We start from the raw sequence: 23,863 nt of genomic DNA on the forward strand, positions 1-23,863 counted from the left end.
AAACACTCGATCATGTCGTAATTATTTGAAAGCCAATAAATCAAGCCGCTCCAATGCGGTTCGAAGCCATAGGTTTGTTTCCCCGTACGGCACGTCGTAGCCTGTATTTCTACTGTAGTGCTTGTTTTTCTATTTGTGCTGTTCGCGCAAAGCTGCGATGGCCGCCTTGAATTAATCTCTGTAGAGAGGATATTCACTCAGCTGGAAGTGATGCCTCACGGACTGAGAAATCGCTTTTCGATCAACTTGAATGCAGTCAAAGCCGCGACTTGCGGCAGGTGTTAAGCGTGCGGAGCTACGCCGTGGCAAGCCCGAAAACTTCTAGCGCTCATCCCAGCGCGCCACTTGGAGGGCAGTTTCTCAAGGAACCGTAGTATATTTAAACAGCAAAATAAAGGGTAGCCTTTTTTTTTCTCGGTTTGACCTACTAATTTTTTTTTAATGCTAAAATATCACACTGTAAATACACGTACTTTTTGTCACGATTTCGTACTGTTGTCCTTGCCCCAGAGCGCAATTGCTCTCGGGGACGAGACAACCTACAGTCACATTGGCCACTGTACAATGGAAGCTTATAGTGTTCAGACCAGCGTTCCAACATGAGTATCCGCACGTTGATCGATTGCACGTAATTCCTCAAGTGGTATTAAACTACGCGAACACATGGTCACATCGGCGATAATTCCAGTCTTCTGTTCCCAACCCACAACACTGCCATCACGATGTTGCAGCTATGTTGCTGACACGCACAAATACAGAACCACGTTGAATACCGGTTGCACTAGGCATCGGAAAACAGAACCTAACTCAGCACGGAAGGCACCCAGGCAGCCGGCAGCAAAACCTGCCTGTCTTGGACGCAGTTCCTGCGGTTTCCATAACGTCGAAAACGTCGACGCAGTTCCGCGTGGTTTCGCTACTGTAGTTCCGTGCTGCGTGAGTCCCGCAATCCGGAGACGGCCATCCTACCCAGTGTACGTGGGCGCTGCTGGCACTGCTCCGGAACTTCGCTGTTTCTAGCGGCTTCTTTTGTTGGTTTGATAAAATTAGTGATAAAAACGTCAATGCAACCAAAACGTTCTTGACGTTTAGACTAGAAGACGGAATTACAGGCGGCCTTCGCTGCCGCTGAAGCTGAATCAACTCAACAGCTATTTATTAAACAACGTGCGCGACGTGCTCGAAAAACGAAACCGAAAGAAGATGAGTCGGGAGGGCGAAAGCTTTCTCCCGTCTGCCTGGAGAAGGAGAAAAACGTTTCGTTCCTTTCCTTTTCTCGTGTTCGCTTGGGGGCGTGTCAGTAGAAGGGAGGAAGACGCGCCGTTGCTACTTTTTCCACCATTTTTTCTTAGAGTGTAGGGCATGTCCTCGCGCCGAAATCCTGTGACGTAGTGGCGACTTTTCCCCAAGTTTCGCATGACAGGTTATGCAGAAGTTCCCGTTGTCATCATGCGATGTGAATCACAAAGGGGTAAATGGTACGGAAGAGCATGATCCGTCGATGGCAAGTGGCAACTGCAGGCAAGCAAAGATCAGCGAATCAGATGACATGTCGTATTGCGTGTCTTGCAGAGGGTATATCTGCGGAGGTCGGTTCATATATGTGCAGTGTTGACAAGTGAAGACCGTCTATATTGCCCGCTCTACACGGAGTGGGCTGTTCACCGCGTTTCACGGAATGCAGTCAGCAAATAACAAGGCCGGAGAAGCAATCTGCGCAGGGGCAAGGAACACAGCGTTTCGCTTGCTTGGTCTCCCTGCTGTGCACATGACCTTTTTGAGTCAAGCAATTCGTTGCACCTCGTCAATCGCTCTGTGCGTATTGTTAAAATCTATAATTGGTCCATCACGTTTGTCCGTAAAAAGTAAACACGCGGTTTGTATATATTTTTTTTATTTATTTATTTATTTATTTATTTATTTATGTATTTATTTATTAGTGGAGAAAGCACTAGACAAAAAGACCAGTCTCCTTAAGATTGATTAAGGGCTCCTCGTAGCTCACCCCATCCTTGCTGCCTCTCTCCGTCTCAGCTGAGGAGGCAGCTGACCGCCAAACAAATCTGTAATGCCATAGATTTTAGCATTCAAAGACAATTTCACCTAAAACAACTTCAAGGTATTTTTTTTCTTTTTATAAATCAATTATTTTGACTGCTCTGTAATACATTATTGTGCATCACCCTTGCATCTGCAGTACAATCAATTCATAATCACTCCGCTCGGTGTATACTTTGTAACTATCATCGTACAGCTAGTATTATCTCAATTAAAGCAACCTTTTCCTTGCCTAATCTCTCTCTTTGTAGAAAAACATCTATGTTATGTTTGCCTCACAACATTTACCATTCTAACTCAACAGTTTGACGAGCGCTATTTTTAGAAACATTTCGCATATCATTTCACACCAATTATCAAAGAAAACATAAGATGCAGCGGATCAGCATTTTAATGGCTTGCCCCAAAACCTGCATTGATTGGAATCGCCTTCCTGAAGTCATGGTTTCGATTACTAAAACAGCTGATCTTAGAATTGCAATTTCTAATTTTGTAAAATGTTTATAGTAATGCTGGTTTTTTTATCATTGTCTTTTCTTTTATATATTTTAGTGCCCAGCTCCTCTCTGAAATGTCTTGGTCTCTCGAGAGAAAGACAAACAAATATATGAACTAAAATGTCTTAGAAGTTTATATTTGTTTTAGCCTGATTTTTGGAACATTCAAAAGGCGAATGCGTTTATTTTGAGTCATTATTCTCATATCTGCCAGCAAAACCTATATTAATACGTTATTAAAATTAATAACTAGAAACGACGTCTGAAGAGATCAAAACGAAACGGGGAGAACATGATCAAAGCACACGAAAATGTCGTATTTTTTTTTCAGTCATTTATTATCACAAGATTTCCTTCGCAGAAAGATCAATCTACAACAAGTAACCCGGAAACTAAAAAGACCGAGTGTATGTCCCATATATTCGATGATTGAACGAAGTCACGGACAATGATTGGTGCTGCCCGCTCGAAGGCAGTAAACAGGGAGGGAAACAAGAGTCAAATTAAACCCAGTCCTAGTTCACGAATATAAGTGATGAAGAGAGCAGATGAAAGAGATTGCAGTGAACGGAATGGAGGGAGAGTGGTGGACGCAGCGAATCACCAAGCTCCAAACGCTTATTTCGAGCAAAAGTATCGCTTAGAAACCCCAGCTGAGGTAATTGAGTGGCTCTAGAAGGCAGCGATTTTAAGCTGGCTACGACTTTTTAGACAACCCCAGATAGGGTTGCCCCCCCCCCCCCCCCCCCCCCCCCCCCCATCCCCCCCTCCCGAGTACCCCTGAGTACTAACTCTTGAGTACTAACTCGAAACTAGGGTGCAGTCGAAAGAGGAAACGCGGAAGGACCGGGGCAGATGAATCGAGCGGTATATCGAGAAGAAGGAGCAAGAGCTGCGCAATGCACCGATGAAGCCGATTTGACGATCGTACAACGCGACTCCGAAGCTGAAAACGAATCGCCCAATAGAGCGCTGATGAACTTGCGGATGGCTGAGTGAAGGCTGATGGCTCGTCATGGCTGGCTGGCGTTCTTCTACTTTTTCTACTTCTTTACCTGTCTCTGAGGCCATATGAGGCACGTTCGGCGCTGTGGGCAGGCACGCTGCTCACAATATATATATATATATATATATATATTATATATATATATATATATATATATATATATATATATATATATTATATATATATATACATATATATGTATATATATATATATAGTCATATATATATATATATATATAACTGGGCTTGGCAGCAGCAAACCAACATGACGCCTAAACTGTTCTTCGTTCTCGTGCAGCTGCTGATCATGGCATCCCCGTGGCCAGTCGACTACAATTCTACAAGTCACTTCGTCCAAGGAAACAACCACGCTACAGCGCTGATTGTAAACGTACACTTGACGCGTGTAAACTTGCTGTCCTTAAATTTCACGTCGTATCGACAACCACTCCGCGTGAGCCCCAGAATTGCATCGTCAGAAGTCACCAGACCATCTTCGACTACAGCGCCAGTGCCTCCGGGGTATAAAAGAGCGACTGAGGCCAGCATCCACCACTGGGCTTGGCAGCAGCAAACCAACATGACGCCTAAACTGTTCTTCGTTCTCGTGCAGGTTGGTCAAATTGATTCTGACTCTTACAAAAGCAATAACATCTGTGTTTTACTGCTGCCAAGCCCCCAGGCATGTTCTGATTTCATTTCCGCTATAAACTCCCTAATCAAGTTGGCCTTGTCTGGCGATGCAGAACTGAACCCTGGGCCTACAACTCAGGAATTGCTTGTGCAGATTCTCGAGAGTCAAAACCAGATGGCTCAAGACGTAGCGGACATCAAAACGTGGAAATCGTCATTCGATCAAGCGCTTGCAAAACTTGATAATCGCTTAGATTCTATCGAACGGACGATTGAAAACCTGAGCATGGAAGTAAAGAAAATACAAGATTGCGAGGAGAAAATAACAGGTCTAACATCTTCCGTATCGCATATTGAACTGAAACTGGACGATCTTGAAAACAGATCACGACGCAACAACCTAATAATTTATGGTATTCCTGAGGTAGCTCAAGAGACCTTTTACGGTTTAAAAGAGTATGTAAGTGTGAACATCTTCGAAAGCATGCTAGGCGTCACGGTAACTTCCATCGAACGCATGCATAGGCTAGGGAAAAATCAAAGAAACAAAGCGCGACCAGTTATAGTGCGGTTTTTTGACTACAATGATAAGATGGCCCTCTTGAAAAATGTTACGAAGCTAAAAGGTACTAATATCGCTATTGGCGAAGATTACTCTGTTCGTGTACAGTCATTGCGTCGTAACTTATGGGAGAGCTAACAAACAAAGCTAACAACACGAATTGAAGAATTCGCGAAATTTAGGGGCGCGCGAAAATTTCGGTCCTTAAGATTTTCAATGCAGGCGTCTTGAATTCGCGAAATTTAGTGGTCCCGGTTATGTCATCTGTGACCGATTCGCGAAAAATAGGGGCCGCGAAAACAAAGTGTTTTACAGTACTTGCTGGTTATTGCAAGAGAGGCTACAGCAATGCTTTCATTACACAGGAAACGAGACGTTAAGCACATACCCACCACTACAATTGCATCGTTACAGTGAACCCAAGATAAGGTTTGTGTGCATATTGGTACAAATCAAACAACATGTCAGAAAACGAATTCAATTGAAAGTTTCTACAAAACAAAACAGAAAGGAACATACCGACGGAATTATTTCTGAGAGCTATAAATAAACGCAACATCACTTTGAAAATCTAAGACGCGAAAAAAAGATATGAAGAAAGTAAAACTATTTTTTTAACGTTGAAGTTTGGGCTAGTTGGTAAGTAGACATGATAAAAACAAAGTGCTGTGTCCTGTGGTTTCTTCTACTTCGTCCTTGTCTTTGCGCTGTTTTGTTTTTTTCATGTCTGCTCTTTTTATTGCTCGAGCTGAACACAAAACAGGTCTCCAAGAAACGGCTCACATCATCGGCGAAACTTTAAAAATAATTTGTTTTTTCACGTCCTGGACTTTATCGAAATTGCAATAACGCCAGCAAAGAAAGAAAAAAGATAAAAAGTTTACGTTAAACGAGAAAAAGATTTTTGAATCTGGCTTCGGTGCACTCATTGACGAGCTCATGAATGCGTAAAGCCCGCCTTGAAAAACTCACAATCGCCGCAGCTCAAAATGTTTCCGTACAGAAAAGACGATGAAGTCACAAAGAATCCGCGGCAACAGTATTCATTACTTAGAGTAGTGCGAATTTAAAATAACACGACGATGGGCGGAACCAGTACACTATTTGCGTTTAAAACCCGAACAGACACATACATTGGGGGGGAGAGACGAAAAGCCAGCAGCGGCAGCAACCACCGTGCCCCAAACCAGGGGAATAATTTCATTAGTCGGTGCAGACGCTAATTCGGTTATAGCTTAAGCGGCAATAACCCGGCGCCAAAGCGGCTAGGTCTCGGCAGTGATGATGCGGGGACTAGTGTCGATTGCTGGCGCGTCGGGGCCCGCTGCCTCGTTCCGGTATCGAGCCAGCCGTCTATTTCTTCGACCGACGCAATCTGTGGCCATGCCGATGCGTTATTGCTGCGACCGAACGGCCCGCATTAGTAGAGCTCATCTGGCATAAATGCGCTCGAAATACGTGCTTAGAAACTGCGAAGACCAGGACCCGCGCTTGCTAAAGCATTTGAAGCGAACATATATACTGGGCGTTCCTAAGAAATACGAGCCGTGTGTTTCGTCACGGTTAAAATAAAGCATCACAAAAAGATTAAACTTTGTGAGTATGTGAAACTAGCGGCTGGAATTGAACACAAAAGTAGAAGAACATGGCCCTACTTGGATCAAAAGATATTTGAGAAAGATGAGCTGACGTCCACCAAAGCAGTCAAAACAAGAGATGGCATTGTGGCTAACTGTAAAATATATTTAATGTAAAAAAGAAACTTTTTAGCAAGAAAGAATTTAATATTATTTCGGTGACAAGTTTTCTCTTTTTTTTTAATTCAAATAGCTTTTACAGGCAGCCACAATGTACATTCTTGTTTCGACAATATTAGGCTTGGGTGAAAGTCGGTCTATAGAGGAATTTCGTTTTTTTTTCAATTATATTTTCATCCAGGTAACGTCATGCTCTCAAACATTCGCGTTCTTATCCTAATCACTGGCGTAATATTTTTAAGGAGTTTGAACTCTCTGCGATGCATAGCTTATTTACTCAGGCCGCAAAACACGGTTTTCTTTTCTCGGGAACGCCCTGTACACCTTTGCAAAGTTTTTCGCGCCTCGAGAAATTGCAAGTCACCGGGATATAGACGCATGCGCAGCGCCTGATATTGCACAGGTGAGAGCTATAGTGCGCATACTCAGAACGCTCTTCACAAATAGGGACGCCTTTGTTGCACGTCGTCAGGGCGCAGTCACGTGACAACAGGGATCACGTGACCACCTACGTACCCTTTCCCACTCCATCCTCTCAGTTCCTGTTTTATAGCGCAGCTCTTAGGCGCCCGTTTCCGGCTTAGACGGCGTCGCCATCTACGTAACCATGGCGACGTTTCGGCACCATGCCGAACATCCTCTTGTCCCCCCTGAGAAGGGTCCTGAGGGAGGTCACGTGACCTCAAGGGGGTCACATGACCCCCTGAGGGAGGTCCTGAGGGGGTCACATGACCTCAGGGGGTCACGTGGCCCCCTCAGAGGGTGTCCTGAGGGGGTCACGTGGCCCATTTAGGAGGTCATGTGACCCCCTAAAGTCATGAGGGTCATGCGACGTCACGAGGGTCACGTGACCTCACGGTTACGCGTACGGTGACGGCAACGCCGAGGCCACTCGGAGTGAGGAGTAGCGGGCAGGATGAGGAGGTATATACGCTCCCCTTAGTACCTTTCCCTCCTCCTTAACTGCTGCGCTCTAATTCGGCGTTACAGTGAGTTGTAAACGGCTGTTACTTTTTATTTCCAGAACATTCTCCTCTCCCTAACTTCGGGGCATTTCTTTCCGCGTTTTTATCAGTATTATTATTATTAATAATATTATTAGTAATACTATTATTTTTTATACAATTCGCAATTTGGGCAGCGCGCTGAAATGCATGTGTGATGCGTGCGCTAACGTACAGTCGCCGGCGGCAGAGAGAGAGAGAGGTCAGAATGGTTAATACAGAGAGGTTAATCTAGGCTAATGGTCCTGGTTGGCTACTCTGTTTGGGGGAGAGGGTATAGAGAATTAAAAGACAGGAGAAAAGATAGGAGGAAGAGAGGAAACATCACCTAACGTGTCAAAAAGTACACACATATAGATCCGAGTACCGAAATCCCAATCATCTTCTAAAGGCAGATATTTATACGTGTGTCGTTTAGGAAACACAGAAGTACCTTTGAGGCCTTGGCTTTTTTAGGAGACTGTCTCAGGTGCCGAGCACTTTTCACAGAAAATGGTTGGTTACCGAATTGAGCAAGGGCATTCTTGGGGGACTCTCTTTCGATGTCGTATTTCGCGCAGTTACATAACACGTGAGTTTTTGTTTTGTTGCATGCGCGGCTTGCACACTCTGATGTTCCTGCTTGTCCGATTTTGCACAGGAATGACTCTGTATAGGCGACACCCAGTTGTAGTCGGTGTATCACTTCCTTAGTCCGCCCAGGAAGGTCTCGCGGAAGCTAGAATGAGAGGTTAGGGTTCAGTGCATAAAGAGAAACATAATGATAGGATTCGTCATGCAACTGCTTCTTCATTGCTTTGATTACGTGACGAATTATTAAAGAACTTATATCGTTCCGACAATGCGGTATTGTAAGAGTTGTCTGCAAGGTATGGCCTGACCTCGCCCCCGCATCTGCCACCTTGTTGCCAGGTAAATTACAATGACTTAGTATCCACTGATATTTGATAGATTGTCCTAGATCTAAGCGTCTTTTAAGAGAGCACAAAGTATCAATGATCAGCAGTCCATTCTGTCAGCGTCATAAAATTGCGGATATTGCTTGCGGCGCTGACTTGGAGTTATAAAATATTGTCCAGGAGTAGGGTGACTTATCATATATATTATGTGAAAAGCTTTCTGAATCGCCACCAATTCTGACGCTGCTGATGATGTTTTGTGGCTCACTTTGAATTTCACAGCTCTCAAGTGAGTTAGTATGACCACGCGACCTGTCCAGCTATCGAAATTAGATTAGCCGTCCGTCTACACATGCATTATTGAAGTATGATTACACAAAATGTTTCAGAAAGTAAGTGGACCATGTTGCTGGAATTGTTGCTTAAGTTCGATGCCCAGGCAGGTGTTGTTGTGCCTGAGCCAGAGCCTTGGAATAACTTGAGTTGTCTGGTAGATTGTATAGTAGCAAGATTGTGGTAGTTGTGATTCGCGACATGGCCCTAGTGCGCCCTTACATTTTCTTGTATGAGCAGGACGTCTACAGGTTTGATGCGTGCTTCCGCTAATGTACCCACGGTGGAAGCCCAACTATAGAAATGTCAAGGTAGCCTCGAAGGTCTAGTTCGTGAATGCTTTGGAGAGTCCTTAAATGTTTATGGTACGTTTCGTTCAGAATTGGAAGACTGTATCTTAGCACGCCAACAAAAAATGCTCGATAGAGACGCAGGAGAGCCGGTACTGTCGCACCCCACGTAGTGCCGCTAATGAAACGGGAGAGGTGAAGAAAACTAATAATCTTCTTTTTAAAATAATAATAATAATACTATTAATAATTATTATTATTATTATTATTGTTATTTTTGTGTTCTCAAAACACTGAAGTCTTCACTCTGGTGAACAAATAACGAGTAAACGTCAAATATCACAAAAACAAATAAAACACAGTTCACAGATAGGTAGCAATTGCTTGCGGTAAGCAGAAAAGTCACTGAATATTTTGATACCTGGATTGTCAAAGCGATTCAGCGGTGACTGCATGCGTGATCAAGGAGAAGTTCTGCATATGGTATTGATATAAAAAGTAGAGTGATTTCTAGTCGAACGGGACCGCACATGAATAGTAACATTAAATAAAGGCGAATCATTATCTATAATTCCATTTACTATCTTCAGCAAAAAAAAAACAAAAAAAAAAAACAAGTCACTTTTTTTTTTTTTTTTTGACATAGAATGGCCTCAACAAAAAGTTATCTAGAAGAGAGTTGTAATCAAAAGAAAAGCGGAGCTGAAGAGAGCCGTCGTAAGCACATTAAGCGTTTTCGCACTTTCAATTTTTGCTCACTGCGTTTTTGACGAAAAATTTCAAGCTGCAGAACCGAATTCAAGCCTTTACCTTACATGAGATCAAAATAAACGAATAATACATGCAGTGCTTTTAAATTGCTTCCTGATGCGAGATACAGTCCCAACATCTTTGTCGCACTGCCAAGGATAGAGGACACGTGCGAAGTAAACGTCAGTTGAGTATCTATGCTCACGCCAAGGTCCCTTACAACATAGATCAGTTTGGTTGAAGTTTCTTTTAATATATAATCGTCATGTAATACATTACGACGTCGGTACAGGGACAAGACTTTTGTTTTGAGAGGATTAAGTGACAAGCTGTTTACTTTACACCACTGAACTATGCGCGACACATCATTCTGTAAATTTTCGCCGCCGACAGAAGTATGAACGTTCATACAAAGCGTAATGTCATTTACACACAACAAGAACTCGGCATTTTCAACCATATCAAGCTAAATCATTTACGAAGACAAGGAACAAAAGGGGCCACAAGTAGACCCTCGGGGAACACCGGAATTAGGAAAAAAGTTGGTAAGTTGTTGAACGATCATTATTTATTCGAACATGGTAGGGGCGACATGATAGGTAACTTTGGAACCATTTGCACAGCTCTGCACAACAACACCACACATTAATCATTAAAATCATTAATGTGCGGTCACCAAGTTAATCGCCTGTCAGTGTGTACCCAAAGATACATGTTTTCTAACAAATGTGGATGGGACATTTATCCATGGGAGTGGATGCGATTGCAGCGCATTTTGCAGAAGAAACTTCAAAGCCAGAAACCGAAAGGTGTTTAGGAATTAGTTTTAAAGCGCGAGCGCGAATTACCTTGGCTTTGGCCTGAACGCAAGTAGAGCCAGATGCCCAAATACTATATGATCTGCGTATAACGATGCATTGATATTCATTGGCAATACCAGAATCAGACGGATAAGTGTAATAGTTAATAAGGTGGGACTAAATATTACTCCTTGTGGTACGCCTCGGGAAATGGAATGGTTTTCTGTTTCCCCATCCTAAGTCGTCAGATAACTGGCGCATTGTGAGAGATAATTTTGATAAATCTGTAAAGACGGATCAAGACGCCATGTTTTTAAGTTCTAAAAATATTTAATTATGGGTAACCCAGTCAAATAATTCTTTTATGTCAAGAAATGCCGCAATTGCAATCCGTCGATAAGCTCGTTCCACTTCTATGTAGGAGAAAAGATCAAAGAACGAATCCATTGAGCGTCTGCCTCGACGAAAGCCAGGCAGGCTATCTGGATAAGCCCCTTGTCTCTCAAGATACAAATCCAGACCACTATTCATCATATTTTCCGTTAACTCACCGACACAACTTGCCAAAGCAACAGGAAGGTAATAAGATAAAACCTGGGGTGACTTGTCTGACTTTAGTAATTGAATAATTCGTGACCGTTTTCATGTACAAGGTACTTTGCCGTTTGTTCATGAATTATTAAAAATCTCCATCAACAAACTTCAAGCGCCCGCACCCGGGTGAGCTAAAATGGTTACTTTGTCCCGTCGCGACCTGGACAGGAGTTAGGATGCACATGTGCTGGTGCGGCATCCAATTCAAGTAGGGTAAAAAGTCTATACTTTCATCGATAGCTGACAATACTGCGCCCCGACTTAGGTGAAATTATATTGGTGTAGATGCGTTGACCGTAAAACATGCACAAAGCTCAATTTCACTGCCTTTTTTTTTAAAACATTTCATCGACAATGAAAGTGCTTTGAAGGGGTGATACTGCTGGGGAGGAGATCTTAGACCTCTAGATATTTTCTAAATTATGCAAAGTAACTTCCGCAGGTCAATAGTTTCTCAAAATTCTCTGTTACGACATTGACCGCGTTTGTCAATATAGAGGTTGATTTTTGCTGCAAATATCTTGCCACAAGAAAAGCGCGCCTTTCAGTTTGGTTATTCCTGCGAGCCTCTCCACTTGCCTATACGTATTGCGCGAAGGCGTTCGTATCCCAAATCAATATCGGTTCGTTTAAGTGGAACACTCAAACTATGAGTCGATGAATTAGCGGACTGAATGACAGCATTTTCAGATTCACAGGAAGGTCAGTCAGCGTATTGTGTTTATCACTCATTGACTGCTCAAATTACAACCAACCAATTTATTTGAGAATATGACATCTTACGCGATTTTTGAATTTAGGTCACTGCTGCATGTTTCAGCGCATGTGAACCAGGTGGCTTGAGATGCGACAAGCGACGTGACGAAGGTCAAATCTAGGCAACTGCAGCTCCCTGTTCCTCAGTGGTATGTGGGACCCCATCATTCAGTATGCACAGGTCATGGGTATATACCACATCAGTCAGACATCTGCCCCGGTGATTTGTACGAAGACTACCCCATATATATCGGTGAGTATTGAAATCCCCGTTAATTATAGGCAGTGGTTGAACAGTGCAAAGAATGCGCTTCAGGCGTCTTTTATCAAATTCGGACTTTGGTGTTATATATTTCCCGACGATTGTGAACGAGCATTTTCCATTGGAAATCGTGATTCAAACATACTCATTGTTCGGTTGGAATGGCATAATGTGCAGCACATACTTGAGGTTCCTGCGAATGAACAGTGTTAGGCGCCTCTCTCCATTACAGCGCAAAGAATAAATGTCTGGACCCCTGATAGACGCATATTGCGCGGCAGCCTTGTCTCACATATAATAATAAGGTAATTTTACTCAAAACATGTTGTCGGGAATCTGATAGGTGAGATTTTAACCCTCTTGCGTTCCACTGTAAGATAGCGGCCTTTTTATAATTATTTTCCATTACAGATGATGTTATTTTCTATTTCTTCCTAGGATCAATGGAAGGTAATAGTGGGTGCGGCATGGAGAGGAGAGACTTTACTTCGGCAGGTTATTAACGTCGGGTGTAGTTTTATAATACCTTTTAGTGCCACAAAATATTAAACACGTTTACAACTTTCTGTATTGCCTATATAGAGCGCAGCTCTCGAGGAGGAGGAGGGGAGGGTATGCCCCCTCCTCCTCCTCCGTATCCTCTCCTCCTCCCCTCCTACTTCTTTCACGCGCGAAACGCGTGTCGTCACACGACGTTGCACAGCGGTGCCAAAACGTCAGGTGACGTTTCGGTAAAGTCACGTGACGTTTCGGCACGTGATTTCCACCGAAACGTCGCGCTGACGTTTCGGCACTGTGTCGTTTCGGCACGGTGGCGTTTCGGCACGGTGACGTTTCGGCACGGTGACGTTTCGGCACGGTGACGTTTCGGCACGGTGACGTTACTCGCGCCGAAACGCCAGACGACGTTTCAGCGGGGTGCTGAAACGTCCGCGCGGTGCATTATGGGAAACGTCCCATAATGCACCGCGGTGACGTTTCGGCATGGTGTCGAAACGTCACCCTGCCGAAATGTCACCGCGGTGCATTATCGGACGTTTCCCATAATGCAGCGCTCGGTTACGCCGATGGCGACGGCGACGCCGATGGCGACGGCGACGCCGATCAAGCCGGAAACTGACGCTTGAGAACTGCGCTCTAAAACATCGGTATCAATACCTGACTGAAGTTGTCATATTGCCCCTACGTATATCGTGTATCGTGCACATACTCGGATTCTACTGTAGTCGGTGGTCGAGGTCTCATTGACGATCGGACATTTTTTGTCAGATGCGGGGCATGCATTTTTTATGTTTTGTGGTGCACTTTTTTTGGTTCTGGGAAACTGTTGCTTTGTTTTTTCGTTGGCATATTTGCCTCCTGGTTCCTTGAAAAACGATGCACAGCGCTGAAATATGTAGGCGTTTGCTTGGCGGTTGACGTCGAACTTGGGGCTGGGCCGGAAGGCGGACGACCTCTGAATTAGCTGTAGGGCCACGACGCCTAAGGCCTCGACCAATAAAAATGCTCATCCGTGATACTGCGTTCGCTGCCTCCGTCCTTGGGCCAACAAAAAAGAAAGCCGAGTGTTAGCCGCCGCAATTGGAACACTTCGGGTCTTGTTTGGAGTTTCAGTTCTCGGAGTGGTGAGCTCCTGCGTATATTTTGCAGCGTTGTGAACCACGACAGTACTTGGCCACATGTTCATATCTTTGGCACTTGAAACATTAAACTGGTGGTCCAAAGTACCGTTCGAATCGGTGACTAGAAAAGCCAAGGAAGACGGGCTGGATCATCTGACGCTCCGTGCGAAACACGAGAAGAACGCTGCCAGATGGTCGTGGTTCTATGGTCCTCTTCTCATTGTGAAGATAGGCTACCTGTCGTTGCACGGAGGTTACACCGGCGACGAAGTAGTATTCGAGAAGTGGAGCGTTAAATACCCAACAGTTACGTCCTTAATCTTCTTTAGATTTCTTGAATACGTCTGCCCACACTTGGGGGACTTCAGTCTTCCCTAGGAACTGCATCGTTAGTAGTTTCTTTGCTAAGGCAAGTGATGGCACGTGCACGGGCAGGCTTCCTTCCTTGTTGATCCTGTTGGACAATATTTTTTTCCCGAGTGATTCCAAAAATGTCCTTGGCAATACAATTACAGTCGACTTGCCAGAATTAAAATTACGGTTATATCGGCTTGAAGTTCACCGGGCCTTCCGATGGTCTGTTCGTGTGTTTAGCTAAGTTAGCTAAGGGTGACGAGTCTTCTGCGTCGTCGCGGGACAAGGGGTGGCATCACACTGCGTCATCATCCAACTTAGATGTTTCTTCTGTGCGCAATCTCGTCGGTGGATCAAGAGAGGTTGTCGCGTTGGTTGTGTCTTAATGTGAATGCTCCATTTTGTCACCGGTTTTCGATATTGGCAGAAGTTGTGATTGGGACCTCGTAGTCGGTGGTCGCCTTTTGCATATCACGGCGGACTTCGGTACCACATTTTCAGCCAGGGAAACGGTGCAATATAAAATTGCAAGTCAGGTTGTGCTGATGCATACTAAAGGCAGGAAATGTATTTACTCACGTGAAGCAAGCAAACTGGACTTCTTATTTCATAGATTGTTCCCTCAGTGGCCAGCGAAGCACTTAAAAATATTCTTCGTGGTTGCGGGGCTAAGAGGCTGGTTTGTTAAAAGCAGTTTTTATCCACGGTTTTTCTATGTAAGACCGTTTTTTGGAAAATAGATGAGCAAAGGATTATATCTCGGTGAGTGGTGGCATGCAGCAACCTAATGAGTGCAGTCTTCAAATTTATACTTTTCTACTTGCGCTTTCACTTCTGCCTCTACCATAAGTTATTGTTATTTTATAACTGTAGTATTAGTACTTTTTTTTTCGCGGCCGGCGCTTGCTTTGAAGTTAACACAAGGGAGATACGAAAAAAAACTATATTTCTTCTAAACAGATTTTCTACCCCAAATGTATGGATTATAGATACTGCTGACACGTTAGCAGGTATGAAGTTCTTAATAGCCCATTTATAAATAAAGGCTTGCGTGGGTTCCCCTTCGAACTTTCTTGTTTGGGGACCTGGAGGGCGCATTCTTGAAGGAGACGCCCCACCCATGAATGATTCAGAGCTTGCGCTCCTTGGGCTCAAGCACACCTTCCTTCTCTATATGACCCCTCCAGAATTCCCCAAACTTGTCGATACTTTTCACGTACTTCGGGAGCACGGCCTCTTCGTCGTTATTCGACATTGCGCGCACGACTACCCCAACGTGGTTTCGCTTTGCAAAAATTTCTTCATCCGCCCTTCCCTTTCAAAATAAACAAAAAATGAACGAACACAGACGGACGAACTGTAAAGCCACAAAAAAGAAAAAGGAAAAAAGAAGAAATTACACAAAGCGAGAGAAAAACGCCGGAAACGAGGACGAACTCGGTAAAAATAAAAACAGAAACATTTTTCGGGGGGGGGGGGGGGGGGGGGTGCGAGGGGGAGTAGAGGGGCCGAGTGGGTACGTAGGTGGTCTCGGGATTTTAGTCGACTCGTGACTGCGCCCTAACGACGCGCAAAAAAAAAAAAAAAGGATTGACTCGCAAATGAGTAAACAAAGAAAACAGCCAAATTTCCGGGTTCGCCAGGCACCGGACGCACCAGTAAAAAAAAATGGAGGAATAATTGGACGAAACAAAGCGAGAAAGAGTTTTGAATATAAAAAATAACTTCCATATTTTTTTATTTTTCAGTTTACTTATCTAGTTTCCAGAACTATTCATAAAAGCGGTACTTTTCAAAGTAGCTATGAAAGCAGGGGATACATTTTTATGTTTAGTTAAGTTGTTTACATCACATTGGCCAAAAAAACTGAGAGAAGAGTCATGTTCAAATGTTATTAATAAAAGTGGGAAATTTATATTAAATAACAAGAAATGATATAGCCTTCAAAGGCCTCCAAAAGCATGGGGCTGCTCTGTTGGCCAACTATGTTCGGAAGAAAATGCGTGTAAGAAACGTCAGCATTAATTATGTACGATTGCAACTCACGACCTATAGCTTCCAGTCAAAGCGGAGGTACTTTCGGGCTGATTATAATCAAGCTATAATAGTAATGCAGTGTCATTATCTCGATAGATGTACCAATCGACACTGTTCAAGCATGGCTGCGGCTAATGTATTTCATCATATGACATACAACAAAATGCATATCTTAGAATTTTTTTAAGATTTTAGTGACATTAGATATGCAAATGCACAATCTAACTGAACCATTTCTTTACCTCGTTGCCTCTGCCGCGGAGCAAGAGTATACTTCGGCTTTTCGCCAGGATAACCAGCTGGTATTAAGATTTAAATGTAATGCGCAACGAAGTTTGGCTGTGCTTGCTGTGCACTTTAGATGCCTGGATTTGGTTGAAGAGGTAAAGCATCGACCAGCCATCAACGCTCATGAAGTTTGTCTTGAAAGGTAAGAAGTTTGAAATGTGCCCTGAAAGTTAACTTGGAGTATATACTTGATCAGTGACTTAGAATAAATATTTTTTTATAAACACTTCGTGGTGTGAAACGTTGCTTTCGTTTCACACACAGGGTAAATCTAGAATGACAAACTGAGGTACCGATACTTATTGCTTACTATTTGTGCTCTATAAATAGAAATATACGGGTGAGAACTATTGCTCTCAGATCAGGTTTCTCCGCTTATAAGTTTTGATGGAACTGCGCGGATGAACAGTCACACTCACATGCACACAAAAGGAGACAGACTCGCAGCGCTGACTTACAACTCCAGTCCTATATTTCTTCTTCTTCAAATCTCCAACTTCTTCACCTTTGCCGTTAATGAGAACAATTAAATTTTTTTACACACCAGAGTCCAAATAGCCAATAAACGTTAATAAATAACAAATAATTAAATAAATAAAAGACAAGTAAAACACACTATTAAAAATTAAATTAAAGGTTAAAAATTAAGCGAAAAATGTTCTCATCACTATTGGTGCTTTGACGACATCTCTAGATAATCCAATTCTTTCTTTGACAAAGCTAAGGATGATGCACTAACACATTGGTTGTCCAACCTGGCTATTTTTTCAGCTTCGATGATCTCTCTTGTCAGCTGATTACCACTCCTGGCAATGACAGTGCAGTTACTCAGATCCGCTGAACACCCACAATCCCGGCAATGGATTCCTAGATTCCCTGATATTACTCTGTTGATGTTGTAATGATGCTCTCGTAACCGGTCATTGAGACACCTCCCGGTCTGCTCGACATACTGTTTTCCGCATGAGAGGGTATGGCATAAACTGTTGGAAGTATGAAAAGGGCGACCTTTCAACATGGAACCAGGCACGCAACTGCCCGCTCTTTAATACACTTCTTCCTCTTCCCTCGTGTCGGCAAAGCCGACACGAGCGATGAACTATCTCACACATCTCCCCTACTAAGTAAACTATCTCACACATCTCCCCTACTAAGTCTCACATCGGCAACGTTCATTGTTCGGGATACCTCTTTGGTGGACGAACACATCTTCCACTCCTTGTGTAGGTGTGATTGTTCTCGGCGGAATGAGGTCCAGGCTCCGGTTGCTCAGTTTCGTCTCTTTGCACATCCTCGTGTACCGGTACTATTTCTGGCCTGGGAATCTGACTTGGTAAAGGAATCAGGTGTGTTCTGTTTCTGCGAATGGGCTCTCCGGCGTCAGTGTCAACCCAGTAAGATCTGGGCTCATTTGCATTGCTTTCGACGACTCCTTGTCGTTGCAGGTCCACTACCCACACGTCGGTTCCTTCGTCAAGGTCGACCAAGTCCCTGACCCCATGCCTACGGTCGAAGTCTTGTTTTTGCTTTCGTCTCTGGGATGTTTCATATGTTCTTACGCTGCTAAGATCTGGAAGGCAGGGAACAAGGCACTTGGATGAAACAGGAATAGTTGTTCGCAACCTCCTGCCCATCAGGAGTTCTGCCGGAGAGTACCCATTTTTCAGTGGACTTGTTCTGTATGCCAACAGGGTCTTATACGGGTCTCCAGTTTTCTTCAGTGACGTCTTTATTATTTTGACCGCGGCTTCTGCCATTCCGTTGCTTTGGGGATATCGTGGACTCGAAGTAATGTGGCGAAAGCTGTACTCTTTTGCAAATTTGTCAAATTCGGCACTTGAAAACTGGGGTCCGTTGTCAGATAACACCACGTCCGGTATCCCATGCCTCGCAAAAATGGACTTGCAGTGATTGATCACACTTTTTGACGAGAGGCTGGCAAGGCGGGTCAGTTCTGGGTAGCGTGAGAAATAATCAGTTACGATTAGCCACCAGGCTCCATCCCAGAAAAACAAATCCATCGCTACTCTTTCCCATGGACGTTGTGGGAAATCTGTTGGCAGAAGAGGCATCTTGTGATTGGCGCTCTGTTTGAGGCACACGTGACAGTTTTTGATCAAACGTTCTATGTCTGAATCGACTCCAGGCCACCAGACAGAGTCCTTCGCTCGTCCTTTGCATTTGTCCATCCCGAAATGGCCTTCGTGAAGTTGGCGCAGGACTTGGTCGCGCATCGATTCCGGGATTTTCACTCTTGACGTGTATACTAATACGTCGTCAACAATTGAGATGTTGTCTTTGTTTTCCCAATAGGGTTTGAGATCCAGCTCCACATCTCTTCTTCTCGGCCACCCTGTTTGAATGATTTTCTGAAGACGCATGCACACTTTGTCTTTACGTTGTTCACTGGCGACTTTTTGAATACTGTATGTTGTCAGAGGCATAGAAGAGGCGACGTGTGTAATGTAGCCGTCAATTTCATTTTCGAGCTCGAAAGGTTCGGATTGTAAGATAGGAGACCTTGACAAAGCGTCGGCTGCAGTGAGATCCTTGCCAGGGACGTAAACAATCGCATACGTGAAACGCATGAGACTCATGCGCATCCTCTGTAGCCTCGGTGTCAGGTCATCGAGCGCTTTGGACCCAAAGAGTGAGACGAGGGGCTTGTGGTCAGTTTCAAGAGTGAAGTTTCTTCCCACGAGGTAGTCTCGAAACTTCTCGCTGGCCCATACGAGGGCCAAGCCTTCCTTCTCGATCTGTGCATATCGGCGTTCAGTGTCTGTTAGGAGTCTTGACGCGTAGGCGATCACCTTGAACCACTCTCCTTCTTTCTGGCGTAAGACAGCACCTAGACCGTATGCCGATGCGTCAGCACTGACAACTGTTTCCTTGCTTGGATCGTAGATGCCTAGAACTGGGTCTGATGAAAGCATAGATTTCCACCGGTCGAAGGCAAGCTGTTGAGGTTGATTCCAGACGAAGTCGTGCTTGGTGCTTAGCATCGACGATAGCGGTTCTAGGAGCTGTGCACCATTAGGCACGAAGCGCGCCAGATACGTTGCCATTCCCATGATGCGTCGTAACTCCTTCTTTGATGTTGGATTTGGCATCTGCAGAATAGCTGACAGCTTTGCTGGATCTGGACGAACTTGATTGTTCTCAATCACGTGTCCCAGGAAAGAAATCTTCGTAACGCTGAAGAGGCATTTCTCTCTGTTTAGTGTGATCCCCGCTTGAGTGAGACGCTCCAGGACTGCTCTTAGATGGCTATCGTGTTGATCTTTTGTAGATCCCCAGATCAGGACGTCGTCCATATGGCACACCACTCCTTCAAGACCCAAAAGAACATCGTTCATTCTTCTTTGGAAGTGTTCTGGCGCCGAAGAAATTCCGAACGGCAACCTGTTAAAACAGAACCTTCCAAAAGGTGTTATGAATGTAGTCAAGGGCTTGCTGTTTTCACTTAAGGGGATTTGCCAAAACCCCGAGTTGGCGTCGATTTTCGAGAAAACGGTTGCCTTCTGCAACATTCCCAAAGAGTGTTCCACTGATGGGATCGGGTGCCATTCCCTCTGGACGTACTTGTTCAGTTGCGTAAAGTCAACGCAGATGCGAATGTCACCCGAGGCCTTAGGGACCACTACCATCGGGGCGCACCACTCCACGGGTTCTGTCACTGGTGAAATGACTCCCAGATTCTGCATCCTCTCAAGCTCCACTTTTGTCTTGTTAAAAAGAGGCAGAGGGACCCTGCGAGGTGAAGTCAAGGCAAAGGGCGTCGCATCCGGTGCAAGCTTTACGTCGTAGTCACCCTCCATTGTGCCGAGACCTTGAAAAAGGCTGGGAAAATCTTCCTCAGGGTACAGTCCACGCACCTCGCAGATTTCAGAGAGTACTTTGAGTTTTTCTATAGCTGGCTTTCCAAGCAGCGGTGTGTTGAGGCCACGCAGAATGTAAACTTCCTCTTCGCTACTGTAGTTTTTGAACGAAAGGTTCATGCTTGCGACGCCTAGAACGTGAAGCGACTTGCCGTCGGGCCCCTGCAGCTGGCGTCTCGGCGAGTGTAGAGTGCGGTCTTTGAAGAGACTCCTAAAAAGGTCTTCGGGGATCACCGTCTCATCTGCACCGGTGTCTATCTTGAATAGAACCGGTTGGCTTTGGACCAATATTGACAATTCCCACTTTGAGGCTCCAAAGTTTGATAACGTTCCGAGAAATCCTGGCTCTTGCTTCCCATTGTTCTTCGTTGCGGTGGCGGGTTTCGAGGCAGTCATTAACTGTCCTGTTGAGACGAGCCCTTCTTGTTGCTCGGTGACATTTCTAAGAGAAGATGTCGACCGACAAACCGTCATAAAGTGTCCTCCTTTTCCACAACTCCGGCACACCGCGTCTTTTGCTGGACATCTCGATCGAGGGTGTGTTTCGTGTCCGCACCAGATGCAGGATCGTTCTTGAGCTTTGGTGTCGTGTTGGTAACGTTTTGATAAAGTTCTGTCCCAAGCGACTGCAGCCTTTTGCGGCGTAGTAAATTTCCTTCTGGTGTGTATCTGGTCTACTGATTCTGTGTTTTCTGGGAATCGTAGCTCTTTCTGCTGTTGTCGGACTGTCTCATGCTGACGGGCAATTGTGAGTGCCTTCATCAAGTCCAGCGACGAGTCCAACTGTAGTTTTTCTGAAACTTTTCTGTCTTGCAGGCCCACGACCAAGCGATCCCTGATGAGTTCTTCTTTTAGCTCGCCAAAGTTGCAGGTGTCGGCTAATGTGTGCAATGCCGTCGCAAAGTCTTCCACTGATTCACTCTCTCCCTGTGTTCGGGTATTGAATCGTGCTCTTTCGAAGATTATGTTGCGTCTTGGAAAGAAATAGGTCTCGTAGTGGCCTAACACGACTTCGAACTTCTTAGCGTTCTCAGGACTTAGCTTGAAAGTGTTGAAGATGTCCTCCGCTTGCGTTCCCATCAAGTAGACAAGCGTGTCGACTTGCTTTTCTTCGGTAGCAGCTTGTAATCCCGAGGCTGTGCGGTACCGAAGAAAACGTTTCTTCCAAGCAGGCCACTCGTTTGGAGTGGTGAAGTTAAATGGGTCGGGTGGAGCTATTTGGAACGACGCCATTATAGAGCTGATGTCTGATTGCGTACCTTGTATTAGAGGTTGACCAGAACTGTTCCGTGGCAGCTGCTTTGCGGTCGCTTCGGCGTCTGAAGAGCCGGTTGTTTCGCAAGCTGAGGGATTATGCATGGCCGGATCCCACTTCTGACACCATGTTGGAAGTATGAAAAGGGCGACCTTTCAACATGGAACCAGGCACGCAACTGCCCGCTCTTTAATACACTTCTTCCTCTTCCCTCGTGTCGGCAAAGCCGACACGAGCGATGAACTATCTCCCGGTCTGCTCGACATACTGTTTTCCGCATGAGAGGGTATGGCATAAACCACCCCTTCAGAGCATGAAACAAACCGGGAGTGGTGCTTTTTGGTACAACCTAATGTCCTATTGGAAGAATTGACTTTCTTACATAAACTAGACAGCTTGCATGGTGCAGAAAATACTACGTTAATGTTTACGCAGTTGCCTATATTTTTAAGACCATGAGAAATGTGGTAATTATAAGGCACAACCGCTGGCCTTTTGTTTCTGTCCCTCCTGTTACGTTGGATTAAATTGGGATTTTTGTTTTTCTGGAGTTTTTCTGCGATCGATATGAATACGTGATTAGGGTACCCCCCTGATAGTAGCCTGGCTATCTGCGCACCAAAGCTGGTTTTTACAGTATGCAGGCATGACCTTGTGATGGCATTTTTAAGACACAGGTTGACTACACCCCTCTTAACTAATTTGGAGTGGGCCGATTGATAATGGAGGAGTGGCCGTTTCCTCCTCGGAGCGTATGTCCAACAAGGATAATGAGAAAGAAAACGCACTATAAGGTCTAAGAACCTTAGGGACCCTTCAACCGGAAGTTCATGGGTTATGTCCAAAGGATCCAAAGAATTCTTAAATATCGAGAGGACATTGGACACAGTACTTGAAATGTCGTTGTCATCAGGGCGAAGAAGATCAAAAAGTCATCTACGTAGCGGAACACTTTCACAACTTTTGAAGTGCCGAAACGCCTTCGTAGGATGTGGCCCTGATGTGCTAGGTATAGGTCACTAAGACGAGGCGCAATGCAGGATCCGGTGCAAACACCTTTCGTTTGTAGAAGGTTGAGCGTGTTGGTTATAAATTTACGATAAGGAAAGAGGGACATTAAGACAAACAGACAAGACAGGCTGTCTGTCTTGTCTGTTTTGCCTGTCTTGTCTGTTTGTCTTAAATGTCCCTCTTTCCTTATCGTAAACCTTTCGTTTGTCGGTAGATTTTTCCATCCCACGTGGTCAAAGTAGATTTCAAGTAGACTGTAAGCAATTCAATAAAACCGCTTTGGGACACTCCTGAAGGATTTTGGAAGGCTATAATGCATAAAGAGTCAATGCAGGCTTCAATGCACATTAACAGTTTTTCTTGGGGTATAGCATAATACAATTGAATTGCTTAGTCTGCTTGAAATCTACTTTCACCACGTGGGTTGGAAACATCTACCGACAAACGAAAGGTGTTTGCATTGGATCCTCCATTGCGCCTCGTCTTGGTGACCTATACCTAGCACATCGGGACAACATCCTACAAAGGCGTTTGGACACTTCAAAAGGTGTGAAAGCGTTCCGCTACGTAGATGAATTTTTGATTTTCTTGGCCGCTGATGACAACGACCCCTATTGAAAATTCCATCAAGCTACGTAATTTGGGACACTGACTGCCAGTCAGCAGCGTTGGTGGAACGTGATGGACCATCAGACGTCATCTGATGGTCCATCAGATGACGTCTGACTGCTACTGCCAAGGGAATTTCATCAACAAGGGCAGCAGTTATATAAGAGTAAAGCTATACGCACTCATAAATATCGCCAAATGCCTCGATAAAACAAAATGTTCGAGAAAAAAAAAAAAAAAAGCAGCACCACCGCGCATCGAACCCGCGACCACATGCGTACAAATCGGACAACTTAACCGCAATGCTACGCCGCCGTTAGATAAATTCGATTTGACCATTCGTTTTATACGAAATGCTTTGGCTGCAAATGCAGTTAAGTCGTCAGCATGTTATGCAAAGCACTCGTACATCACTCGCCGTACTTCAGCTCTACTCACCTGCCACGTAGAGTACTTTCGCGTCGTAAAACGATCCTTCTGTTCGCGCATCACCGGACCAGTAGACCTGGTACATCCTGTCGTCTTCAACTACACTGCTAAAGTCCCTTACATCGTCGAAACTCACAACAGGCTGGGTCTTGTCGAGTAGAAATTCTACTAAAACATAA

At 44.7% G+C, this 23,863-nt stretch overlaps 1 protein-coding gene across 1 annotated transcript in view; it reads left to right on the plus strand.

Annotated features, from left to right (window-relative positions):
* Positions 1 to 3,554, plus strand: part of LOC115318920 — a 16,392-nt gene extending 12,838 nt beyond the window's left edge. The window contains exon 5 of the mRNA XM_042293057.1: positions 3,372 to 3,554. Coding sequence (XP_042148991.1) covers positions 3,372 to 3,554 — 183 coding nt within the window. The remainder of the gene's footprint in view (positions 1 to 3,371) is intronic.
* The last annotated feature ends 20,309 nt before the right edge of the window (positions 3,555 to 23,863 follow it).

This window comes from Ixodes scapularis, unplaced genomic scaffold (genome assembly GCF_016920785.2).
Source record: "Ixodes scapularis isolate PalLabHiFi unplaced genomic scaffold, ASM1692078v2 PGA_scaffold0__279_contigs__length_252992795, whole genome shotgun sequence".
Taxonomy (NCBI): Eukaryota; Metazoa; Arthropoda; class Arachnida; order Ixodida; family Ixodidae; genus Ixodes; species Ixodes scapularis.